Source organism: Artemia sp. Qi Xiang Cuo, chromosome 6, assembly GCF_049724085.1.
Source record: "Artemia sp. Qi Xiang Cuo chromosome 6, ASM4972408v1, whole genome shotgun sequence".
Classification (NCBI taxonomy): Eukaryota; Metazoa; Arthropoda; class Branchiopoda; order Anostraca; family Artemiidae; genus Artemia; species Artemia sp. Qi Xiang Cuo.
The window spans coordinates 73,624,938-73,650,636 of record NC_142799.1 but is presented as its reverse complement, the minus strand read 5'-3'; the positions used below and the strand labels follow the sequence as shown (position 1 = coordinate 73,650,636).

Sequence of the window (25,699 nt, the reverse complement as noted above, 5' to 3'; positions counted from 1 at the left end):
AAGGACACTGAACTTTGAAGTTACGCTGAACTTTTGAAATTGCGTTATTCCCTGACAAAGAGTGTAATGACCTGCAAAAATTAACAGCAAAACCTGTTTGGTACGGGGGCGTAAGCAAAGTAATACCTTGGTATATACTAATGGTCACATGAGAGGGTGGGCGTGGGAGTAGAAAGGGGATTAGTTGCCCTCCAATCACTTTCGACTATTAAAAAGGGCATCATGCCTTTCTATTTTCAATTGAATAAGCCTTTTTCGAAGTTCCCCTGACAACTCTTTCGATACGAAGTGTCCTGGTCTAAACAACAACAACAACACAAAATAATACACTATACCCACTTCGATCTGTACTATAAAAATGTCAAGCCTTCCAATCCCTTTCGACTATTAAAAAGGGCACTAGGCATTTCAATTTCCAATCGAATGAGCCCTTTTGGAAACGACAACGCTTTCTATATACACCTTATATGCCCCCAGGGCATAAATTAAAACCCTTACCTGAAAGTCTGTTAGGGTGGATGTCATCCTCTAAGACCGAATTTCCAGAACTTTCAACTACGTTAAACAAACTGGCTATCTCAAAATTTTGATTGGATGTGTTTGGGGAAAAGGTGGGTGGGAGAGAGGTGGCAGTCGCTCTCCGATCACTTTCAACTATGAAAATTAATACCAGTTCTTTCAGTATTCGACTAAATACATCCTTTTGAAGTTATAGCGCTTTTAATAAAGACCCCATGTGCCCCCCAGGACATAATTTACACCCCTTGCCCTGAGTGATGGGGGGGGTGTCATTATCAAAGACCTAATTTCCAGAACTTTCTACTACGTTGAACAAAATGGCTATCTCAAAATTTGATTGGATATGTTTGGAGGAATGGTGGGCGTTAGAGGGGGGTTAGTTACCCTCCAATCATTTCAACTATTACAAAGGGTACTAGCCCTATAAATTATTAATTGAATGAGCCCCCTTTTGAAGTTTTACGACAATTCTATCTATAAAAACATTATATTCCACAAAGACAGAACTTACAACCTTTGCCATTGGGGGTCTGGGGGGTTTGTCATCCTTAAATACATATTTTCCAGAACTTTCAACTGCGGTGAACAAAATGGCTATCTCTCAACTTTGATTGAATGTTTTTGGGGAAATGGTGGGCGTAAGAGGGGGTTAATTACTCTCCACTCACTTTCGACTATTAAAAAGGGTCGAAAGTGAGATCAAATGAGCCAATCAAATGAGCCCTTTTTGAAATTTCAACAATAACTTTCTATGTAAACCTTAAATGCCACCAGGGTCAGGGCATAACTTACCATTGTACTGAGGGCTCTGAAGAGGTTATCATTCTAAAAGACCACATTTCAAGAACTTTCAACTACGTTGAACAAAATCGATAACCCAAAATTTAGATTGGATGTGTTTGGAAAATGGTGGGCGTGAGAGGGGCGTTTGTCACTCTCCAATCACTTTCAACTATTAAAAAAGGCACTAGCCCTTTCAATTTCCAATTTAATGATTCTACGCTTTCAATAAACCGTAGAAGTGTAGAAGTTTCTACGCTTTCAATAAAAACCTTATATGCCCCCAGGAGTTAACTTACAACCCTTGCCCTGAGGGCTGTGGGGTGAGGGATTGTCATCCTTAAGGACCTAATTTCCAAAACTTTCAACTACGTTGAATAAAATGGCTATCTGAAATATTGATTGGATATGTTTGGAGAAAAGATGGGCGTGAGAGGAGGCTAGTTGCCCTCCAATCACTTTCGACTATTAAAAATGGCACTAGCCCTTTGAATTTCAAATCTATTGAGCCCTTTTTCAAGTTTCTATGACAAAGATTTCAATAAAAACCTTATATGCCCCCAGGGCATAACTTATAATCCTTGCCCCGAAGACTGTGCGGGGGGGGAGTGTCCTGCTCAAAGGTATAATTTCCTGAACTTTGAACTGCGTGGTACAAAATAGCTATCTCAAAATCTTTATAGGATGTGTTTGGGGAAATGGTGGGCGTGGAAGGGGTGTTAGTTGCTTTTCAATCACTTTCGACTATTAAAAAGGGCACTAGCCATTTCAATTTCCAATCGAACGAGCCCTTTTTGAAGTTTCTACGACAACGCGTTATATAAAAACCTTATATAACCTGTGGGCATTATTTACAACCCTTGCCCTGAGGGCTGTGGGGGGGTGGTTGTCATCCTCAAATATCTAATTTCCAGAACTTAAAACTACGTTGAATAAAATGGCTATCTCAAAGTTTTGATTAGATGTGTTTGGGGGAAAAGTGGACGTGAGAGGTGGCTTAGTTACCAGCTAATCACTCGTGACTATTAAAAAAGGCACTAGCCCTTTGAATTTCCAATCGAATGAGCCTTTTTTTTAAGGTTCTACGACAACGCCTTCTATAAAAATCCCTATATGCCCCCAGGCAATAACTTACTACCCTTGCCCTAAAGGCTGTGGGGGACTGTCCTCAAAAACATAATTTCTATCTGGAAATCAACTACGCTGAACAAAATGGCTATCTCAAAATTTTGATTGAATGTGTTTCGGGAAATGGTGGGCTTGGAAGGGGTGTTAGTTGCATTCCAATCACTTTCGAAATTTAAAAAGGGCAAAAGCAACTCAAATTTCTTATTGAATGAGCCCTTTTCGAAGTTTTTACAACAACTTCTTCGACACAAAATGCCCTGCTCTAAAGGTTAAAATTAATAAATAATACATTGTGCCAACATCGTTCTTATATGCCCCCAGGGCATAACTTAAAACCCTTGCCCTGAGGTTTGTGGGGGAGTGTCCTCCTCTTTACTTAGTCCCCGTTTCTTGTCTAGTTCTCAAGTGTCCCTGTTCTTAACTTTGTCAGCGCGATCTTGCTGTAATTTATACAAAAACTTTCTATATAAACCTTATATGCCCCAGGGTATAACTTTTAACCCTTGCACTGAGGGTTGTGGGGGAGTGTCCTCCTCAAAACATTTTTTCTATCTGGAAATCAACTACGCTGAACAAAATGGCTATGTCAAAATTTTGATTGGATGTGTTTGGGGAATGATGGGTATGGGGGGGGGCTAGTTGCCCTCTAATCACTTTCGACTATTAAAAAGGGCACTAGCCACTCCAATTTTCAATCGAATGAGCCCTTTTCAAAGTTTCTATGACAACCCCTTCGTTACGAAGTGCCCGGGCATGGAAACAAAATAAATAATACGTTGTGCCAACATCGTTCTTTACTTAGGCAGTGCTATTGCTCTGCCTATGATTCCCTTCCCCCATGAATCGCTATCTTATCACTTTCAAGTTTTAAAAAAGGCACTAGCCCTTTCAATTTCCTATTGAATGAGCCCTTTTGAAGTTTCTACGACAACGCTCTCAATAAACGCTTTCAATTTATATGACCCCAGGTCATAGCTTACAGCCCTTGCCCTGAGGGCTGTGGGGGAGGGGTTGTCATCCTTAAAGACCTAATTTCAAAAACTTTCAACTACGTTGAACAAAATGGATATCTCAAAGTTCTGATTGGATGTGTTTGGGAAAATGTTGGGCGTGAGAGGGGTGTTGGTCGCTATCCAATCACTTTCAACTATTAAAAAAGGCACTAGGCCTTTCAATTTCCGATTGAATGAGCCCTTTTGAAATTTCTACGACAACGCTCTCAATAAAAGCTTTCAATTTATATGACCCCAGGGCATAGCTTACAACCCTTGCCCTGAGGGCTGTGAGGGGAAGGGTTGTCATCCTTAAAGACCTTTCAAAAACTTTCAACTACGTGGAATAAAATGGCTATCTAAAAATTTTGATTGGATGTGTTTGGGGAAAAGGTGGGCGTGAGAGGGGGGTTAGTTGCTCTCAAATCACTTTCGACTATTAAAATCCGTGCTAGCTTTTTTAATTTCAAAACAAATGAGCCCTTTTTCAAGTATCTACGACAAAGATTTCAATTAACTTTATATGCCCCCAGGGCATAACTTATAATCCTTGCCCTGAGGGTTGTGGGGGAGTGTCCTTCTCAAAAATATATTTTTTATCTGGAAATCAACTACGTTCAACAAAATGGCTATCTCAAAATTTTTATTTGATGTGTTTTGGGGAATGATTAGCGTGAGGGAGGGCAAGTTGCCCTCGAATAACTTTCGACTATTAAAAAGGGCACTAGCCCTTTGAATTTCCAATCGAATGAGCCTTTTTTGAAGTTTCTACGACAACGCCTTCTGTAAAAACCTTATATGTCCCCAGGGCATAACTTAAAACCCTTGCCCTGAGGGTTGTGGGCACAGTTTATAGAATTAGCAGTATGATCATTCTCTATCTCACATATTATAAAAACCCGGACCGAGGTGCAAGTGCTCCAGACAACCTATAAACATAAACGACATTAGATCTTTTCACGGGTAGACAAGTCAGATTTCTCTTGGACGCGAAACTTGGCTTCAACGCTGGAACACTAATTTTGAAGAAACTAATTTTAAATTAATTTATTCCAATACATACATGAAAATCGGTAATTAGTAGTACAATGTTATTATTAGATGTTTTTAGGAATTAAAAATAGGTTTCGCAATCTCAAGTTGGTTTCGAAGGCATTTTGAGAAAGTTTCTGCCAAAATACGTGTTCCAGGGTAATTGGACCGCTGATGGCAGATCAAATGAGAGGAGCTGTTTGTACGCGCCGATATAAATATATATATATATATATATATATATATATATATATATATATATATATATATATATATATATATATATATATATATATATATATATATATATATATATATATATATATATATATATATATATATATATATATATATATATATATATATATATATATATAAAACACTTCTTAACAGAAGTTTGGTATTTTCTTGGATAGGGCTTTTGTGGCAACTTTTACCACCTCAACCAATAATTAGAACCCAAGTCCTAAAATTGGTCTCAATCAGGAACCCTTATCGCTATCTAAATTCACAAAGTGCAAAGATTTTCAAAGAGGTGTTTATTGTTTAAAGTTCAGGAAAGGTCTGCCGATTTCATACGAAAGCATTGATTGAAAACGAAACTAGTCTTATCTAGGCTCTCCGCCAAAACAGGTAACTGGACTTTTCAAATATCACAGGAACTACAATCTGAGAAAATAAATATCACTACGTGAAAAAAATTTATAAACTATCCAGTTTCGGATCCAGAGGGGGGGCGAGGGTTACCCCCCTAAAGTAGTCTAAAATAGCGTAATTTACCTAATTAACACATGTTTGCATTAATTAAGCTTGCTCCTAACGTAAGTTTGTCGAATCAACCTATTTTGCACCCCCCCTAAAAAATCCTAGATCCGCCCCTGAAACCATCACACCTATTCCAGAAGAAAAAAAATTCCCTATTTTCACAAATTTCATCAACCCCCCGCCCCGTTTTTTATAAAATACTACATAGGCCAATCAGTTGAGTCCACTGTATATAAATAATAGATTGTCATAATTTGTATATAAATTAAGTCATACCTGTGACATGGTAAAGTTGCAAACCACTTGGCCGGCTCACCAAATTTTTTTCTGCTTTCGCAATTTCGAATAATGCCCTTTCTAACCATTTCTCATTGACTGACGCAAACACACTGATTCATAACTGCACATATAAGTGGGAGGAGCTTTTTGTTCGCACCGAGAATGAAGAGCCAGAAATCATCTGCGGTAAACTTACTGGATAATTATATAGACTGTGGTTGTGGGGGAGTGTCCTCCTCAAAAACATATTTTCTATCTGAAAATCAACTACGCTGAACAACATGGCTATCTCAAAATTTTGATTGGATGTGTTTTGGGGAATGATGGGCGTGGGGGGGGGGGGCTAGTTGCCCTCCAATCACTTTTGACTATTAAAAGGAGCACTAGCCCTCTGAATTTCCAATCGAATGAGCCTGTTTTGAAGTTTCTAAGACAACGCCTTCTATAAAAACCGTATGTACCCCCACGGCATAACTTAAAACTCTTGCCCTGAGGGTTGTCGGAGAGTGTTCTCCTCAAAACATATTTTCTATCTGGAAAATCAACTACGCTGAACAACATGCCTATCTCAAAATTTTAATTGGATGTGTTTGGGGGAATGATGGACGTGGGGGGGGGCTGCTTGCCCTCCAATCACTTTCGACTATTAAAAAGGGCACTAGAACTCTCGATTTCCAATCGAATGAGCCCCTTTTGAAGTTTCTACGACGACCCCTTCCATATGAAGTGCCCTGCTCTAAAGGAAAAAAATAATAAATGATACATTGTGCCAACATCGTTCTTATATGCCCTCAGGGCTAAACTTAACACCCTTGCCCCGAGGGTTGTGGGAGAGTGTCCTCCTCAAAACCATATATTTTATCTGGAAACCAACTATGCTGAACAAAATGGCTATCTCAAAATTTTGATTGGTTGAGTTTGGGGGAATGATGGGCTATGGGAGGGGGCTAGTTGCCCTCCAATCACTTTCGACTATTAAAAAGGGCACTAGCCACTCCAATTTCCAATCGAATGAGCCCTTTTCGAAGTTTCTACTCCTTCGATACGAAGTGCGCGGGTACGGAGAAAAAAAATATTGTGCCCACATCGTTCTTCACTTAGGCAGCGCTAGCGTGCTGTCTATGATGGTCGGTGTGTTTTAGTTATCGTGTATGGCCTGCAGCTGGTAATAGACAGTTTCTATCTCTAAATTACAAAGATGTAGTCTATGATTTTCCGTAGTAGATGTGTGGTAATCGTATCGCTGGTTTACCATGTATGTGTGCGTGTCCTCTTCTACTGAAAGAATGTTTGTAATAGCGAGTTTATTTTCTGAACAGAGGGCGGGATACGGGTTCCGTTTTTATTGACTGAGTCTGGAGTCAGTCCACCGGTAACGCCACAACACAGGCTAGTTAGATTTGAGGCAGAGGCCTTAAAATCGTGCAGAAGTGTGATAATGTAATCACATCGTCATCATTAGTAAAACACTTACACTCCACTCTCCGTGTTTATGTTGAAGTCATGCTCTCATTATCCTGTCTTAAATCGAAAGATTTTACCCACTTCTCTGCATCTGTAGCTATGCCAAGAACCAAACCATTCCGGTGGACTAAATCCTTTCCAGGCGATAATCAGTAGTATTTACCCCTAGAGATTTTGGGTCAACGCCAAGAAGATGTGTCTTCGTGATAGGCACTATTACAATATGCTTACTTTTCAACTCCCAAGCAAGCATGGCGTCTGCTCTAAAGAAGTTTAATGTCATGACATCCGAAGTGATGATCTGGATTCTCAAATCCTTGTAAATGGTTTTGTACTAGAGGCTCCCATTGTAGTACAAATTCTTTCATCTTTAAGTAGCAAGGTAAATCCAAAGAAAATATGAGCTATAAGGTTATAGAAATGACGTATCAGTAATACTTAGGAATGGCTTTGGTTATCAAATGTAGACTTTCATGAAATATTAGAAACCAGAGTAGAACTCAAGCTTGAATTTGCGGGAAGGTAGAAAAGCGGAAATCTTAAAAATGTCTTTTCTCCGATCCACCTATATGTTTTTTTATCCTAATCTTCTGTTGGGTCTATAGTCTATCCAAAGCCAAGCAGCAAGTTTATTAAAATTATTTTATGTGTTGCCGGATCATAAAAACAGAGTACCTGTAAAAGTTTTCATCCAAATAAATAAAAATACGGACCTAGTGGTAATTTTGGCTTACAAAAGAAATCATGACATTGCAAAGTGCTACTTTCTGGTGTTTGCTACCGAAAAATATTAATTTTGGTCTGATAGGATTGACATGCTGTCGAACTGGTATTCTGCAATCACCAATCAGCTTAGAATCATCGAAAAGATATTTATATGGAGTTCGTGCCTCTTACACCTTATTAGTATGCGGCATAGCGTCCGTTCCTAAACATAAAATTAATCTAGTCTATACATTTATTCCTACATGCATTCTATATAGAATGAGCCGCTACAAAAGACCTACTACTACTGAAGACACTACTACTAAACTACTAGGTACCAATGAAAGTAACGGAAATTGAACCGGAAAGTAACGGAAAAGTAATGGAAATGGAATATTTATAGGGAAATGATACGGATACAAAAGGTCTCAAAAATGTATTCCATTGCCCGTTTTCCTAGCTTTCAATGGATGGTGCTTAAAATAAACTTGAAATGAATATTATAAATGTAGTATTTTTATCAGATTAATAGGATCTCATATCAAAAGGTAATATTCACCCTTGTGTATCAACACAATATTTTATCACAGCTCACAGGATCTGTATAAAGTAGGATTTCATTAAGATTATGACCAAAAACAAATTCTGTTCATTGGATATAAATTTCTTTGCTAATTTTTTGTAGTTATTTTTCGTAGTTTTGTATTTTTTTTATATAGTGTATTTTTTTTTTTTTATGATTTTTGTCGCTGCGTTAATTAACAACTTCGCCGACTATTATATATTTCCAGTTCATTTTAATTATAAATAAAAAGGTAGTATGGTCTAAAAATTGTCTATATGTGGACATTATGAACCCATTGATTCAAGGTTTCGTTATAAAAATAAAAATTGGATTTTAGCCTAGAGAATGTTGTTTGCAGTCTATGTATTTGCACGGCACTAATGACTTACTTGACTTAAGGCTCCTGCCGAGGGTTCGGCGTAGAGAACGATGAGACTAGGCGCCTCCAGGTTGACCTATAGCTTGCCAGGCTCGCAGCTTCTTCCACCAGGATGTAGGCTTGGGTGAGGAATTCATCGGCTTTGTCTTTCCACCTAGTAGGTGGGCGTCCTCTGGGTCGCTTCCATCCGTGTAGGGTGGGGTCGAAGTCCAATGTGACCCGTGCTGGGGCGTCACGTGGCTTTCAAAGGAGGTGGCCGTGCCACCGAGCAGTACGCTGAGCGAGCTGCGTCGAGAAAGGAGTTTGAGCGGTATGTGAGAAGAGAGTCTGGTTGCTAACGAAGTCATTCCAGTGAAGTCTTTCGATTCTTCGGAGATGTTTCGTCTGAGCGACATCGACGGCGCTGAGGATAGATTTTGCAGTTGGCCACGTCTCCGCTCCATACAGCAGGACGGTGCTGACTGACACATTGTAAATGCGCATTTTGGTAAAGCGGCTTATGTTTGGCTTTCGCCAGATGCTGCTAAGCCTCCCAACAAGTGCTGAAGCTTTGGAAATTCGAGATGTAAGATCTTTTGTGATCAAGCCATCATTCGACGGAATAGATCCCAGGTAAGTGAAGTCTTCAACCAAATCTACTCGGTTGCTTCCGATGTTGGCTTCCTTTACAGTAGAACGGGACGTGGGGGGCTCAAGGAGCATAACTTTGATTTTCTGCCAGTTGATCTTCAGTCCAACTTTCGAGGCTTCTTCTGAGAGCACCTGGAGAGCTTAGTGACCTTTTTGACGGTGCTCGCAACTAGCGCTATGTCGTCAGCTAATTCAGCATCAGAGAGTAGCCGGTCTCCGAACTTAAGACCAAAATGAAGGTGATTCGTCGTGCTGGTCATAACATGGTCTATGACGCAGTTGAAAAGCTCGGGAGCGGCGGCGCAACCTTGCCGGACACCAGTCTTCACCACGAATGTGGGACTACGTCTTCCATTGACTTCCACGCAGCTTTCCGTATCTTCATACAGCTTTTCAAAAGTGAGCAATATTTCTTGGGTAGACCCGTAGTTCTTAGTATCAGCCAAAGTAAAGGCGATCAACAGAATCGAAGGCAGCTTTAAAGTCCACGAATGCGATGTACGCTTTTTGGTGGAACTCTCGCGTCTTCTCGATCAACTGGCGCATAGTAAACATTTGCTCTGTCGTCGACATGCTGGGCATGAACCCGGCTTGCTGGACTCTTCTCTTTCTACGCAAAAAGGTGGAACACCTGTCCAGGAGTGACATGGCGAAGAGTTTACCAGGAACGGAGAGAAGCGTGATCCCAAGATAGCTGGTGCAGATTTGACGGCTGCTCTTACGTTTCCATAGCGGCAATATGATGCTAGCAAGCCAGTCATTCTGTATGCTTTCCATCGTCCATACAGCTGAGAAGATTAGCTGGAGCCACAGAATCATCGCTGCACCCCCGTACTTGAGGAGTTCTGCAGAAATATCACAGACACCAGGGGCTTGATTATTATTTAACCGTCTTACAGCATTTTGGATTTTAGAAGTGGTAAACGGTTGCAATACGAGGTCGGAAGTAGCCTTGGGTGTGGTCATGGCTGCTTGAATCAGATCAGGGTCGGGATGAGCAACTGCCTCGGCATTCAGAAGCGTGGAGAAGTGACTGCTCCAGGCAGAGAGTTGGCTTGCATCGTCATCCGGCATGCTTCCGTCAGCAGACAAAACACGGCTCACGATGGAAGTCTTCTCTTCCGTCAGCTCGCGGAGGTGTTTGTACAGGGAGCAGGTGTCTCCTTTTTTTTAAGGCATCTTCAAGATTGCTGGCTTTCTTGTCGACAAAGGTGTTCCTATCACTGTGCAGTAGGCTATTGCGCAGGCCATTGAGTCGTCTGTACTATAGTATATTTTTTGTTAAACTGGCCTTCCGGCGTAGCTCGATCATAGACAGATTCTCCTGGGATATCCAGGGTTTTTCCTTGCGTTTGCTGCAGCCAATGGTACTGCCAGCAGAATCAAGTATATTATGTTTGAAAGACTTCCATGCTACTTCAGGGTCGTCCAGAACTTGGAGGCAGCTAAACCGGTTAGAGATATCGAGAGCATACTTCGGTTGCATCTCAGATGTAGCCAGACTACTAGGATCGAGCTTGGGAGGCCGTGTTTCTTGTCCTTGTGCTCTCAGGCGTAGCCTCAGTGTGGCAACTACCATCCTATGGTCTGTGTTTCCAAGCTCGGCCAACCTATAAGTCCGGCAATTTGTTATTGACGAGCGCCAGCGACCCGAGATCATAACATAGTCGACCATCTTCTTTTTCTGGCCGTCGTTACTATACCAAGTGTATTTGTGTATATCTTGTCTCTGAAAGAGCGTGAATGATATGACCAGATTTTGCATATTGCAGAGCTGGAGGAGTCTTTTTCCGTTGTCATTCAGTGAATCTGGAATCACGAGGCCGAGAACACTACTCCACACGCCCTCCCTGTCATTTACCGTTGCGTTAAGGTCTCCCAGAAGAGTGACGATGTCGTGGGGTGGGACTCTAGACAGGTTCGCTGAGAGCTCCGCATAGAACTGATCCTTCACTTCCGCAGGACTCAGATTGGTGGGAGCATAGCATACAATAATTTTCCACTTTCCATGCTTGTGCTGGAGCTGAGCCATCAGTATTCTATCTGAAATTTGTTTATAGGAGAGAAGACATCTCTTAGCCCTGGCGTTTAGCGCGAGGCCTACACCATTTGTCTTGCTTTTTGGGTCACCAGACCAGATCAGGTGATATCCTTCACCAATATCCTCGGACTCTCTTCCGACAAGGCGGGTTTCCGTAAGGCCAACCACAGCTATATTGAAGCGTTTTAGCTCATAGGCAAGCATTGATTTAGCTCCAGGAAAGTTGAATCACGGCACTAATGGTGCAAAACAAAGATTAAGGTGCTTACAATCTGTTATTTTTTTTTCTCCGAACCGCTTCGTATGAAAGGGGTGATCTAAAAAAAACTCGGAAAAGGCACATTAAATTACAAATTAGATGTTTTAGTGCCCTTATGAAGAATCAAAACGGAATAAAGGGCAGCCAGTCCTCCACGTCCCCTTTTGAACCCTTTTGAACCGCCCCTGTGCTTTCTATGATATTGTATCAAAATTTTGAAATGAAAGTTCGGCTCAAAACTTTCGACGATCCTATAAAAATTGCTCCAAAGAAGATACATCTTCTCATCCCACCTCAAAGATTTTTAACAACTTTAAAAACTATTATATATTTTCAGTTTATTTTAAATATGAAACAAAAGGTAGTATGGTCTAAAAAACTCCCTAAATGTGTACCTAAATGAAGACTTTATTTGAGGGTTCGTTATAAAAAAAATTATATATATAGAGGAATGCGGGTTGCAGTCAACATTGTATTTCGTATAGCTCTAGATTTAGTCTAGTAAATGAAAAGAAATCAAATTGGGAGAACAGGTATAATCTAACGAAAGTTAAGAGTAACATTCAAACTTAAAACGAAACAAAATTATACTGTATATGAAATGGACTGCAGCTTCCCCAACCCTAACTCTTTACACTACTTTTTGGTCCTAATGCTTTAAGTAGAAATTTTCAAACACAAGGACAGTTGAAAATGGGTAAAAAGTATTTTAAAAAGTTTTAAAATTGTAAAGTGATGGGAAATTGTAGTATACTTCTTTAGTTCAGTCAGATATCAATTTGTTTTAACTAATAGGGATTAAAACAAGTAATCAATGAGTGGCACGGCACTAATGGTGCCAAAATAAACAGTCAGGTGTCTGTATCTATTTTTCTTTCGAACCTCTTTGTATGAAAGAGGTGATCTTAAAAACTAGGAGGGGGCACATTAAATTACAAATTAGAGGTTCCAGTGCGCTTATAAAGCACCAACTCAGCTGCGCTCCGATCACCTTGACTCTCAAAAAGACCATTAGAGCGTCTGAATACCAATTCAATGAGCCCCCTCCAAAGTTAATAAGACCATGCTTTCTGTAAGAGCCTTATATTTCCCCAGGGCATAACTTACAACACTTGCCCTAAGGGCTAGAGAGGTTTGTTATCCTCAAAGACATAATTTCCAGACCTTTCAAATACGTTGAGCAAAATGGCTATCTCAAAATTTTTTATTTGAAGTGTTTGAGGAAATGATGGGCATGGGGGGGGCATTTGCCCTCTGATCACTTTTGACGAAGAAAAAATACACTAGTTCTCTCATTTTCCAATCAAATGAACCCTTTTTAAAGCTTATACGACAAAAATTTCTATAAAACCTTATATTCCTCATGGGAATAATTTAAGACCCTTGTCCTGAGGGCAAAGGGGGAGGGTTGTCACCCTCAAAGACACAATCTCCAGATCATTCAACTACGTTGAGCAAAATGGTCGTATCAAAATGTTGATCGGAAATGTTTAGGGAAATGATGGGCGTGGGAGAGTGATTCTCCCTCTGATTACTTTCGACGATTAAATTGGGCAAAAGCCCTCTCAACTTCCAATCGAATGAGCCCTTTTTGATATTTTTAAGACAAAACTTTCCTATATGTCCCAGGGCATAACTTAAGATATAATTTCCGGACCTTTCAACTACGTTGAGCAAAATTTTATCTCAAAATGGTCATTGAATGTGTTCGGGGAAAGGGTTGGCGTGGGAGGGGGGTTAGTTGCCCTTCAATCATTTTCGACTATTAAAAAGGGTACAAGCCCTTTCAGTTTCCAATCAAATGAGCCCTTTATGAAGTTTCTACGACAACACTTTCTATAAAAATCTTATATGCCCCCAGGGCAAAATTTACAACCCTTGCCCCGAGGGTTGTGGGGGCGGGGGTTGTCATCTTCAAAGACCTAATTTCCAAAACTTCAAACTTCCTTAAAGAAAATTACTATCTAAAAATTTTCATTGGATGTGTTTGGGGAAATAGTGGGCGGGAGAGGGGGGTTAGTTTCCCTTTTCAATCACTTTCGACTATTTAAAAAGGCACTAGTCCTTTCAATTTTCAATCGAATGAGCCCTTTTTTAAGTTTCTACAATAACGCTTTCTATAAAAACCTTGTATGACCCCAGGACAAAATTTACAATCTTTACCCTGAGGGCTGCGGGGGAGTTGTCATCCTCAAAGACCTAATTTACAGAACTTTCAACAACGTTGAAAAAAATGGCTATCTCAAAATTCTTATTGGATGTGTCTCGGGAAATAGTGGGCGTGAGAGGGGGAGTAGTTGCCCTCCGATAAATTTATACAATTAGAAAGGGCACTAGCTTTTTCAATTTCCAATCGAATGAGCCTTTTTTCAAGTTTCTACGACATCCCTTTCTATAAAAACCTTATATGCCCCCGGGGCATAACTTACAATCCTTACCCTGAAGGCGTTGGGGAGAGGGGGGGTAGATTTTTCATCCTCAAAGACCTAATTTCCAGAACTTCCAACTACGTTGAACAAAATGGCTATCTCAAAGTTTTGGTTGGATGTGTCTGGGGAAATGGTGGGCGTGAGCGGGGGGTTAGTTACCCTCCGATCACTTTCGACTATTAAAAAGGGCACTAACCCTTTCAATTCCCAATTGAATGAGCCGTTTTTGAAGTTTCTATGACAACGCTATCTATAAAAACCTTGTATAGCCCCAGGGCATAACTTACAACCCTTGCCCTGAGGAATGTGGGGTATTTGTCCTCCTTAAAGATATCATTCCCTGAACTTTCAACTACTATGTAAAAAATGGCTATATCAAAGTTTTGATTGGGTGTGTTTGGGGAAACGATGGGCGTGAGAGGGGGCTATTTGCTGTCCAATCACTTTCGACTATTAACAAGGGAAATAGCCCTTTCAATTTTCAATCAAATTTCCAAGCCTTTTTTGAAGTTTTTACGACAACGCTTTCTATAAGAACCTCTTATGCCCCAAGGGCATAACTTACAACCCTTACCCTGAGGGCTCTGAGGGGGTTATCATCCTCAAAGATCTAATTTCCAGAACTTTCAACTACGTTCAACAAAATGGATATCTTAAAATTTTGATTGCACGTGCTTCGGGAAATAGTGGGCGTGAGAGGGGGGTTAGTTGCCCTCCAATCTCTTTATACTATTAAAAGGGTACTAGCCTTTTCAATGTCCAATCGAATGAGGGCTTTTTGAAGTTTTCCAACAACACTTTCTATAAAGAACCTTGTATGCCCCAGGGCATAACTTACAACCCTTGCCCTGAAGGCTGTGGTAGGAAGGTGAAGGGGGTTGTCATCCTCAAAGGCCTAGTTTCCAGAACTTTCAACTACGTTGAACAAAATGTCTATCTCAAAATTTTTTTTGGATATGTTCGGGGAAATGATGGGCGTGAGAGGGGCTTTAGTTCTCCAGTCACTTCCGACTGTTAAAAAGGGCACTAACTCTTTGAATGTCTAATCGAATGAGCCCTTTTTGAAGTTTCTACCACAACGCTTTCTATAAAAAACCTTATATGTCTCCAGGACATAGCTTACAATCATTTAACTGAGGTCTGTGAGAGGAGTCTACTCCTCAAAGACACAATTTTCAGATCTTTCAACTACGTTGCACAAAATGGATATCTCAAAATTTCGATTGGATGTGGTTGGTGAAATAATGAAATAAACCAAAATATGATAAAAATGCAGTAGTTCTTGAACGAAATTATAAATACTAAAACAAAAAATTATGGAAGGGGAGTCGTCTAGACCGTATTATATTAAATGCGTAACAAAAACTAACCTAACCTAACCAAAATACCAACTAAGTGTCTAATCAAAACATAGCTACAATGTGGTTTCCCACTGAGCCGAAAGTAATATTGTGTGATATAAAGACCATGAAAACCGGTTATTGTCTCATGTTTGCGATACAAGATCTTGAGTGTGGTGGCTATAAGACAAAAGTACCTTATTGTATTATCATTTTCATTACAGGTGAAGTAAGTTTACTATTTTGTAAACTTAACTGTGTAAGTTGTAAGTTTACTGTGTTTTATTTTCTTATGGCTTGCGTGTGGCCTGAGCCAAGGCAGTTTGAAAGTCTGATAATAGGTTGAAAGAAGTAAGCTGATTTTTTGGTGTTTTGAAATCGGATAATTAAAAAAAAGAAAAGACAGATAAGAAAAGAGAATACTCTATAAAAGAGAAAATAGATAAGAAAAGAGAAACAGATAGAAAAGAGATAACAAAAGAAAATACATAACTTACCGAACTCGTCAAATCCGTTAAAACCCATGTTATATCTTGACATTTGGAGCTTCATACAAACCATTGGTTTTGGACACTGGTACCCAGAGTCTGGGTCCATAGAGCAATACGAATCAGGTATCATAAGACTATTTATTGTGACTTTTCTGAAAAAAAAAGAAATGCAAATATTTGGAAATATTATAAGTATTTGTAGTTTAAAGATTTCTAAATACTTTTTTTTGGGGGGGGATGTTTAACTGACAAAAAGGCAACATGTATATGCTACTACTGCTATTAAAACTGCTGCTACTACCGTTGCTACAAGTAATACAACAAAACTACTACTACCACTGCTCCTACCACTATGATATTAGTACTATTAAGACTAACAAAGAAATTTTCAAATGGGGATAATACCCAATTAATTAAATCCCGATAATAAATAATTAAATCCCAATAGTTTATAAGTTCATCATAGAACGGCAAGTGGTCTAACAAAATAACACCTAACTTAAGGGGTTACGTCAAAATACGTCGTATGTATGGGGAAAGGAGACCAACCAAGTGACCAACTATAAACTCAGCATTTCGTTTGCAATTAGAAGACACAGAAGGCTTTGCCACTTTCATTGGAAATTTGTTTTACTTTTTGGCAAGATTAAAGAAAGAAATTTACATCAAGACTTTGAATGAACTTTTTCAGTGAACTCTCTCTGAAAATTGTTTAGTGAATAATCTGGAAGTTCATAATTTTGTGAATAACCTGAAAACTTTTTTTTGTGTATAGATATGCTAGTTTCAATTATATTATTTTAGTAATTCTAATGATGACGATCGCTGTTTATGTGATCGAAATATCTTGACCTTGTACCTGTTTTTTTTTCACTGGCTAAATAAATGGATTTATTCCCATTTAAAAAATTATTTATTCGTCATAAACTAACAGTGTGGTCTAAGAAAATGATACCTAATTTACGTCAAAAATACGTCGTATATATGGGGAAATGACACCAACCAAGTGACCAACTATAAACTCAGCATTTCGTTTGCAATTAGAAGACACGGAAGGCTTTGCCACCTTTATTGGAAATTTGTTTTACTTTTGGGGAAGATTAAAGAAGGAAATTTACATTAAGACTTTGAATGAACTTTTTCAGTGAACTCTCTCTGAAAATTGTTTAGTGAATAATCTGGAAGTTCATAATTTTGTGAATAACCTGAAAACTTTTTTTTGTGTATAGATATGCTAGTTTCAATTATATTATTTTAGTAATTCTAATGATGACGATCGCTGTTTATGTGATCGAAATATCTTGACCTTGTACCTGTTTTTTTTTTTCACTGGCTAAATAAATGGATTTATTCCCATTTAAAAAATTATTTATTCGTCATAAACTAACAGTGTGGTCTAAGAAAATGATACCTAATTTACGTCAAAAATACGTCGTATATATGGGGAAATGACACCAACCAAGTGACCAACTATAGACTCAGCATTTCGTTTGCAATGAGAAGACACGGAAGGCTTTGCCACCTTCATTGAAAATTTGTTTTACTTTTGGGCAAGATTAAAGAAGGAAATTTATATCAAGACTTTGAATGATTTTTTTAGTGAACTCTCTCTGAAAATAGTCTAGTGAATAATATGGAAGTTCATTATTTTGTGAATGACCTGAAAACTTATTTTTTTTTGTGTATAACTATGCTATTTTGAATTATGTTATTTTAGTAATTCTAATGATGACGATCGCTGTACATGGGATCGAAATATCTTGACTTTGTACCTGTTTTTTTTTCACTGGCTAAATAAATGAATATATCCTTTTTTGAAAATTTACTTATCAAACAGTTCGTGGTAACGAACTGTAAGTAAGGAGCGACCCGGCTCAATGGTAACTGAAACTCTAAAAAACGGAATTTTGGTACCAATAGATACATCAAAAGGATCAGATTTTAATTTTGGTTTCAAATATATAAGTTTCATGAAGTTTAATCTTACCCATCAAAAGTTACGCGCCTGAGAAAATTTGACTGATTTTCGAAAAAAGGGGGAAAGACCCCCCAAAAGCTATAGAACCTTAATGAAATTCACATCATCACCATCATCATTTTCAGCGTATCAGAGAACCCTACTGTAGAGGTTTCAAGCTCCTATCTACAAAAATGTGGAATTTTCCATTTTTTGCCAGAAGAAAGATCACGGATGCGGGTTTATTTGTTTGTTTGTTTGTTGTTCTTTTTTCTCAGGGGTGATTGTATCGACACAGTGGCCCTAGAATATCGTGGGAGGGCTTATTCGAAAGAAAATTAAAAATTCTAGTGCCCTTTTAAGTGACCAAAAAAATGGAGGGTAACTGGCCCCCTCCCACGCTCATTTTTTTCTCAAAGTCACCCGATCAAAATTTTGAAATAGCCATTTTGTTCAGCATAGTCGAAAATCTAATAAATATGTCTTTTAGGATGACTTAATCCCCCGAAGTTCCCAGGGAAAGGACTGAAAGTTATGAACTTTACCCATTGCTTACTTACATATTGTATTGGTTATTGGGAAGTATACAGACATTTTCAGGAAGGATTTTTTTCTGGTGGGGGGGGGGAGGGCTGGATGAGAGGGTTACTCGGGAGAATATTTCCGTGGAGGATGTTTCTTTGGGGTAAGGGACATTTCTATGGAGGGGGCGCCGGATTTCCAAGGATTATTTAAAAAACGATCAGAAATTAAATTAAAAAAAAAACAGATTTTTTCAACTGAAAGTAAGAAGCAACATTATAACTTAAAACGAACAGAAACTATTACTTATATGAGGGGGTTCTCCCCCAAGTCAATACCTCGCTCGTTACGCTGCAGTTTTTTTAGTGCTTTCAAAGAGCTGTCTATTCTAATTAAACGGCCTTTGTGATTCAGGGGTTTGTGAATTAAAATTTTTTTTAACTTTTAACGTAAAGTGCGTGGTATTCACTAAGGGGAGAACCCCCTCATATACGTAATAACATATACGTAATAAAAAAGACAAAAAAAAACAAGCGATACGGCTCAATAGTAATCGAAACTTTTAAAAACGGAATTTTGATGTAAATAAATGTACCAAAAGAATGGGCTTATAATGCTGATTTTAAATATATAAATTTTATTAAGTTTAGTATTACTCATCAAAGGCTAAGAGCCTGAGAATATTTACCTGATTTTTTAAAGAGGGTGGAAACATCCCCTACAAGTGGAAGAATTTTAATGAAAATCCCACCGTCGGATTCAGCGTATCAGAAAACCCTATTTCATAGGTTTCAAGCTCATATCTGCAACAATCTGCAACTTTGTATTTTTTGCCAGAGGAAAAATATACGAATATAGAAGTTCGTTACGTAAGTTAATTTGTAAATTACGTCAGAAGCAAATTTAGAGACAGCAATTTAGCGAAAGAAGAGTAAAATTTTTATGCAAATTTTGTTTACTTATTCAATGAAGGTGAGCCAAAATAAAAGCTGCATTAACTAAAAAATTATCAGAAATTAAATAAAAAAACAAAACAAGTTTTTTAAACTTAAAGTAAGGAGCGACACAAAAACTTAAAACGAACAGATTATATTCCGTATATGAAAGGTGATGTCCCCTCCTCAACACCTCGCTCTTTACTCTAAAGTTTGACTCTGTCTCACAACTTTATTTTTTAAAACAATAAAAACTTTAGCGTAAAGAGCGAGGCGTTGAGGAGGGGACAGCCCCTCTCATATACGGAATAATTCCTGTTCGTCTTAAGTTTTAATGTCACTCCTTACTTTCAGTTTCAAAACCTTGTTTTTTTTATTTAATTTTTATCAGGTTCATAGCCTTTGATGGGTAAGACTAAACTTAATGACACTTATATATTTAAAATCAGCACAATAAACACTTCTTTTTATATATCTGTTGGTATCAAAATCTGTATTTAGAGTTTTGGTTGCAGGTTACTATTGATCGGGTCGCTCCTTACTTACAGATCGTTACCGCGAACTATTTGAAATTTCATAACCAGCATCGAGCAGACTAGCTATCGTGGTCAATTTTTTTTTGGGTATTTTCTAGTTTTTTTTCTAATTCCACACTTATTATAAGTACTATGGAAAGTCTGAGCACAGCCATAGGGGATAAACTATTAGAGCTACTAGCCCCTTAACAGGTTATTACGCACACCTGACGCTATAGTGCACGTATATAGTACACCTAAGTAGAAGGGAATGTTTCTAAGGCAGCCATATGAAGGTTTTTAAAGGCAGACATAGGAGGTTTTTAGAGGCAGCCATAGGAAGTTTTTAAGGTGATCATTATCCCGTAATTAAAAGTCAGTCATGCTTTTTAAAGTCAGTCCTATCCCTGTATTCCATGAGAGCCCTACCCGTTCTTTTTTACGACATCCCTATCCCATCATTCTGTGACAGCCAGCAGATGCATGGTGTGCAATAAGGAATGTTTTCTAAGACAGCCACAGGAAGGTTTTTAAAGGCTCTCATAGGAAGTTTTTTCAAGGCAGCCATAGGAAGCTTTTAAAGGCAGCCATAAGAAGCTATTAAAGGCAGCAATAGGAAAGTTTTTAAAGGCAGCAATAGGAAAGTTTTTAAAGACACGCATAGGAATGTTTTCTAAGAGATGCAGCTGTTACCTAGTAGGGTTCGGCTGTTACGTAATAGGGAGTGTTTTCTTCAAGACATTCTTCAAAACGTTCCAAGACATTTCAAAACGTTGTTTAAAGACTTTTAGAGACGTTTTTAAGGTATTTTTCTTCAAGATATTTTTCTTCGTGATTTTTTTAGTTCTTACATAATAGGGAATGTTTAACAGTGTCTAGGTTTAGGCAGTCACGCGTGCCATCCTAGACTTCAGGGGTCTGTGGGGGACTCCCGCATGTAAATGAGGAGTGCAAACACGTGGAGTGTTATGTAATGACAATGCACACGTGGGTTGTCACATAATACTTTAAGAGATTTTATGTTCTTTCAAGACGTTTTTTCTCAGGGAACCATTGTATTCCAAACTTTTTTGTCTACTTTAGGATTCAAAAGAGATAAATACCCGAGTCAAACTCAAAACGAGCATAAATTAACATAAGTTGTGCTCAAAACCCCTATGCCTTCCCAAGGCCAGAACATAATTTGCACTTTACTGAAAAAATATAAATGTTTTTACTTTTATAACTTTAGTAAATCAAATAATATCAAAATTCTGATTACTAAATATCAGTATATGTATATTAAACTGACAATGGAAATTCATTTGCACATTCATTCATTTATTAAAAAGAGCACTAACCATTTCAAATAGCAATAGAATGAGCCCTTCTGGCAGTTTCTACGACAACGCTTTCAATAAAAACCTTATATGCCCTCTTGGCATAGTTTCCACCCCTTGCCCTGATGGTCGAGGGAGGGGGTAGGGAGGGTTTGTCACCCTCAAAGAACTGATTTCCAGAACTTCTACTACGTTGAACACAATAGCTATCTGAAAATTTTCATTGGATGTGTTTAGGGGAATGGTGCACGTGAGAGGGTGGTTAGTTAACCTCCAATCACTTTCGACCATTAAAAGGGCACTAGCTCTCTCAATTCCCAGTTGAATGAGCCCCTTTTGAAGTTTTACGACAACTATAACTATAAAAATCTTATATGCCCCCAGGGCATAACTTACAACCTATTCCCTGGAGGTTTTAGAATCCTTAAATACATAATTTTGAGAACTTTGATCTCTAAACCTTGATTGAATGTGTTTGGGGAAATGGTGGGTATGGGAGGGGGGTCAATTATTCTTCACTCACTGTCGACTATTAAAAAGATCAATTTCAATTTCCAAACAAATGAGCCCTTTTTGAAATTTCCACAACAACTTTCTACACAAACCTTTTATTCCCCCAGGGCATAACTTACAATCCTTACACTGAGGGCTCAGAGGGGATTATCATCCTAAAATACTTAATTTCCAGAACTTTCGACTACATTGAACAAAATAGATATCTCAAAATTTTCATTGGATGTGAGTAGAGATGCCTCAGGAGGTCCGGGCGGGAGTCCATATATGGGCATAGAACCACGTGGTTTATGGTTTTTGTAAGTGAGAATGGAAAAACAGTATTTTTCTCACTTGAAAAAACAGAAATTTTCTCACATTGATGGATGTTTTTATGGTTTTTGTCAGTGAGAATGAAAAACAGGAATTTTCTCACATTTATGTCTGTTTTATGGCTTTTGTCAGTGAGAATGGAAAAACAGGAACTTTCTCACTTTCATGGATTATTGATTCATTAATCAAATTGTTTCCGGGCAAGGTTAATTAATGTCTGACAGATGACGTCAAGTTAATTAATGTCATTGATGTATTTCCAAAGAGAATGTTTCCGGGGCAAAGTTTAGATCACACATGACAGATGATGTCATGATTGATTGATTGACATTAAAGGGGAGTTAATTTGTTATTTCTAAAGAGAATTGATTCACGAGAGGGGAATTAATTTGTTGTTTCTAAAGAGAACTGTCTCCGAGCGAATGTTTAGATCTTAGCGATGAATTGTTTTAGCGCGGGAATCAGGTTTCTTAATAATTTGAAATGTGTCAGCGCAGAGATGCCAAAACAAAAGGAACACGCTGAAATTACGTTTAGGGATGATTTGGGCGAAACCGTTTTAACTATTTTAGGGAATTATTTCGGCGAAACAGTTAGAGACATTTTAAAAGATGATTTTAGAAGAGAATTTAAGGATGAAACTCTGTGGTCGTTATAATACACAAGTTGTATTTTAACAGTGTCGTGTGGTCCCCTACCCCAACCCCAAAGGGTTCCGATCCCCCTACCCCAACCCCAAAGGGTTCCAATCCCCCTACTCCAACCCCGAAGGAAGCCCCGGTCCTCAACGGTCCCCCAAGCTCCCAAAGGGTCCCCGGATCCCCAAACGCCCTCCCCGGGCCCCCAAAGGCCCTCCCCCCGGTCCTCAAAGGTCCCCCAGGCTCCCAAAGGGCCCCCGGACCCCCAAAGGCCCTCCCCGGCCCCCAAAGGCCCTCCCCAAGCCCCCAAAGGTCCCCCAGGCTCCCACAGGACCACCCAGCCCTAAAAGGCCCCCCCCGACCCCCAAAGGACCCCCAGCATCCCAAAGGCCCCTGAGCCCCTTTTTCTTAATACTTTTTATGGCTTTATTATATCTTTTCAGAACAAGTTATTTTCTTAATGTCCATCCTAAACCCATTTTACAAGTTGAAGTACCCATCCTTTTCACCCACAACTTTACTATAATGATTTTTGAATGATCCAACACCAAGCAATACTTTTCAAAAGGCATTTCAGAACAAGTTATTTTCTTAATGTCCCTTCTAAACCTATTTTCCAACTTGAAGTACCCATCCTTCTCACCCACAACTTTACTTTACTGCTTCTTGAAAGCTCCAACACCCAGCAATACTTTTCAATGGCATTTCAGAACAAGTTATTTACGTAATATCACTCCTAACCCAATTTTTCAAGTTGAAGTACCCATCCTTTTCACCCACAACATTACTTTACAGCTCTTGAATGCCACAACACCCAGCAATACTTTTCAATGCATTTCACAACAAGTTCTTTTCTTAATATCCCTCCTAAACCTATTTTACAAGTTGAAGTACCCATCCTTTTCAACCCACAACTTTACTTTAAAGCTTTTGAATGCCCCAACACCTAGCAATACTTTTCAAAAGGCATTTCAGAACAAGTTCCTTTCTTAATATCCCTCCTAAACCCATTTTACAAGTTGAAGTACCCATACTTTTCACCCACAACTTTACTTTACAGCTTTTTGAATGCCCCAACAGCAAGCAATACTTTTCAAATTGCATTTCAGAACAAGTTCTTTTCTTAATGTCCCTCCTAAACCCATTTTACAAGTTTAAGTACCCATACTTTTCACCCACAACTTTACTTTATAGCTTTTTGAATGCTCCAGCAGCAAGCAATACTTTTCAAAAGGCATTTCAGAACAAGTTATTTTCTTTATGTCCCTTCTAAACCTATTTTCCAACTTGAAGTACTTATCTTTTTCCACACGTCTTTACTTTCCGACTTTTTGCATACCACAACACCAAGCAATACTTTTCAAAAGGCATTTCAGAACCAGTTCCTCTCATAATGTCCCTCCTAAACCCATTTTACAAGTTGAAGTACTCATCCTTTTCACCCAAAACTTTACTTTACAGCTTATTGAATGCCCCAACTCCAAGCAATACTTTTCAAAAGGCATTTCAGAACAAGTTATTTTCTTAATTTCCCTTCTAAACCAATTTTCCAACTTGAAGTACCCATCCTTCTCACCCACAACTTTACTTTACAGCTTTTGAATGCCCCAACACCAAGAAATATTTTTCAAAAGGCATTTCAGAACCAGTTACTCTCTTAATGTCCCTCCTAAACCCATTTTCCAACTTGAAGTTCCCATCCTTTTCACCCACAACTTTACTTTACTGCTTCCTGAATGCTCCAACACCCAGCAATACTTTTCAATGGCATTTCAGAACAGGTTCGTTACGTAATATCACTCCTAACCTCATTTTACAAGTTGAAGTACCCATCCTTTTCACCCACAACATTACTTTACAGCTCTTGAATGCCACAACACCAAGCAATACTTTTCAATGCATTTCACAACAAGTTCTTTTCTTAATGTCCCTCCTAAACCCATTTTACAAGTTGAAGTACCCATCCTTTTCAACCCACAACTTTACTTTACAGCTTTTGAATGCCCCAAAACCTACCAATACTTTTCAAAAGGCATTTCAGAACCAGTTCCTTTCTTAATATCCCTCCTAAACCCTTTTTACAAGTTGAAGTACCCATCCTTTTCACACACAACATTACTTTACAGCTCTTGAAGGCCACAACACCAAGCAATACTTTTCAATGCATTTCAGAACAAGTTCTTTTTTTAATGTCCCTCCTAAACCCATTTTACAAGTTGAAGTACCCATTCTTTTCACCCACAACTTTACTTTACAGCTTTTTGAATGCCCCAACAGCAAGCAATACTTTTCAAAGGGCATTTCAGAACTAGTTCTTTTCTCAATGTCCCTTCAAAACCTATTTTCCAACTTGAAGTACTTATCTTTTTCCACACGTCTTTACTTTCCGACTTTTTGCATACCACAACACCAAGAAATACTTTTCAAAAGACATTTCAGAACAAGTTTCTTTCTTCATATCATTCAAAGACCAATTTTACAAGTTAAGGTACCCATACTTTTCACTCACCACTGTAGTATAAAGCTTTTCGAATACCCCAATCTAAAGCGATAGTTTTTAAAAGGCGTTATTATACCTTTTTAGAACAAGCTATTCATGTAATTGTCTTTCTAGACCCATTTTACAAGTTAAAGTACTTATCTTTTCACCCAGAACATTACTATACTCCTTCTTGAATGCTCCAACACCAAGCAATACTTTTCAAATGGCATTTCAGAACAAATCCTTTTCTCAATGTCCTTCCTAAACCTATTTTCCAACTTGAAGTTCCAATCCTTTTCACCCACAACTTTACATTCAAGCTTTTTGGATACCTCAACACCAAGAAATACTTTTCAAAAGGTATTTCAGAACAAGTTCCTTTCTTAATTTCCCTCCTAAGCCCATTTTACAAATTGAAGTACCCATCCTTTTCACCCACAACTTTACATTACAGCTTTTTGGATGCCTCAACACCAAGCAATACTTTTCAAAAGGCATTTCAGAACAAGTTATTTTCTTAATGTCCCTCCTAAGCCCATTTTACAACTTGAAGTACTCATCCTTTCACCCAAAACTTTACTATACTACTTTTTGAATGCTCCACCACCCAACAATACTTTTCAAAGGCATTTCAAAAACAGTTATTTGCATAATGTCCCTCCTAAACCCATTTTACAAGTTGAAGTACCCATCCTTTTCAACCCACAA

At 38.6% G+C, this 25,699-nt stretch overlaps 1 protein-coding gene across 1 annotated transcript in view; it reads right to left on the bottom strand.

Annotated features, from left to right (window-relative positions):
- The window catches only part of na (sodium leak channel non-selective protein na), a 228,890-nt gene that overhangs the window by 142,951 nt on the left and 60,240 nt on the right, over positions 1-25,699 (bottom strand). Inside the window, exon 6 of the mRNA XM_089091203.1 lies at positions 15,805-15,950. Coding sequence (XP_088947329.1) covers positions 15,805-15,950 — 146 coding nt within the window. The remainder of the gene's footprint in view (positions 1-15,804; positions 15,951-25,699) is intronic.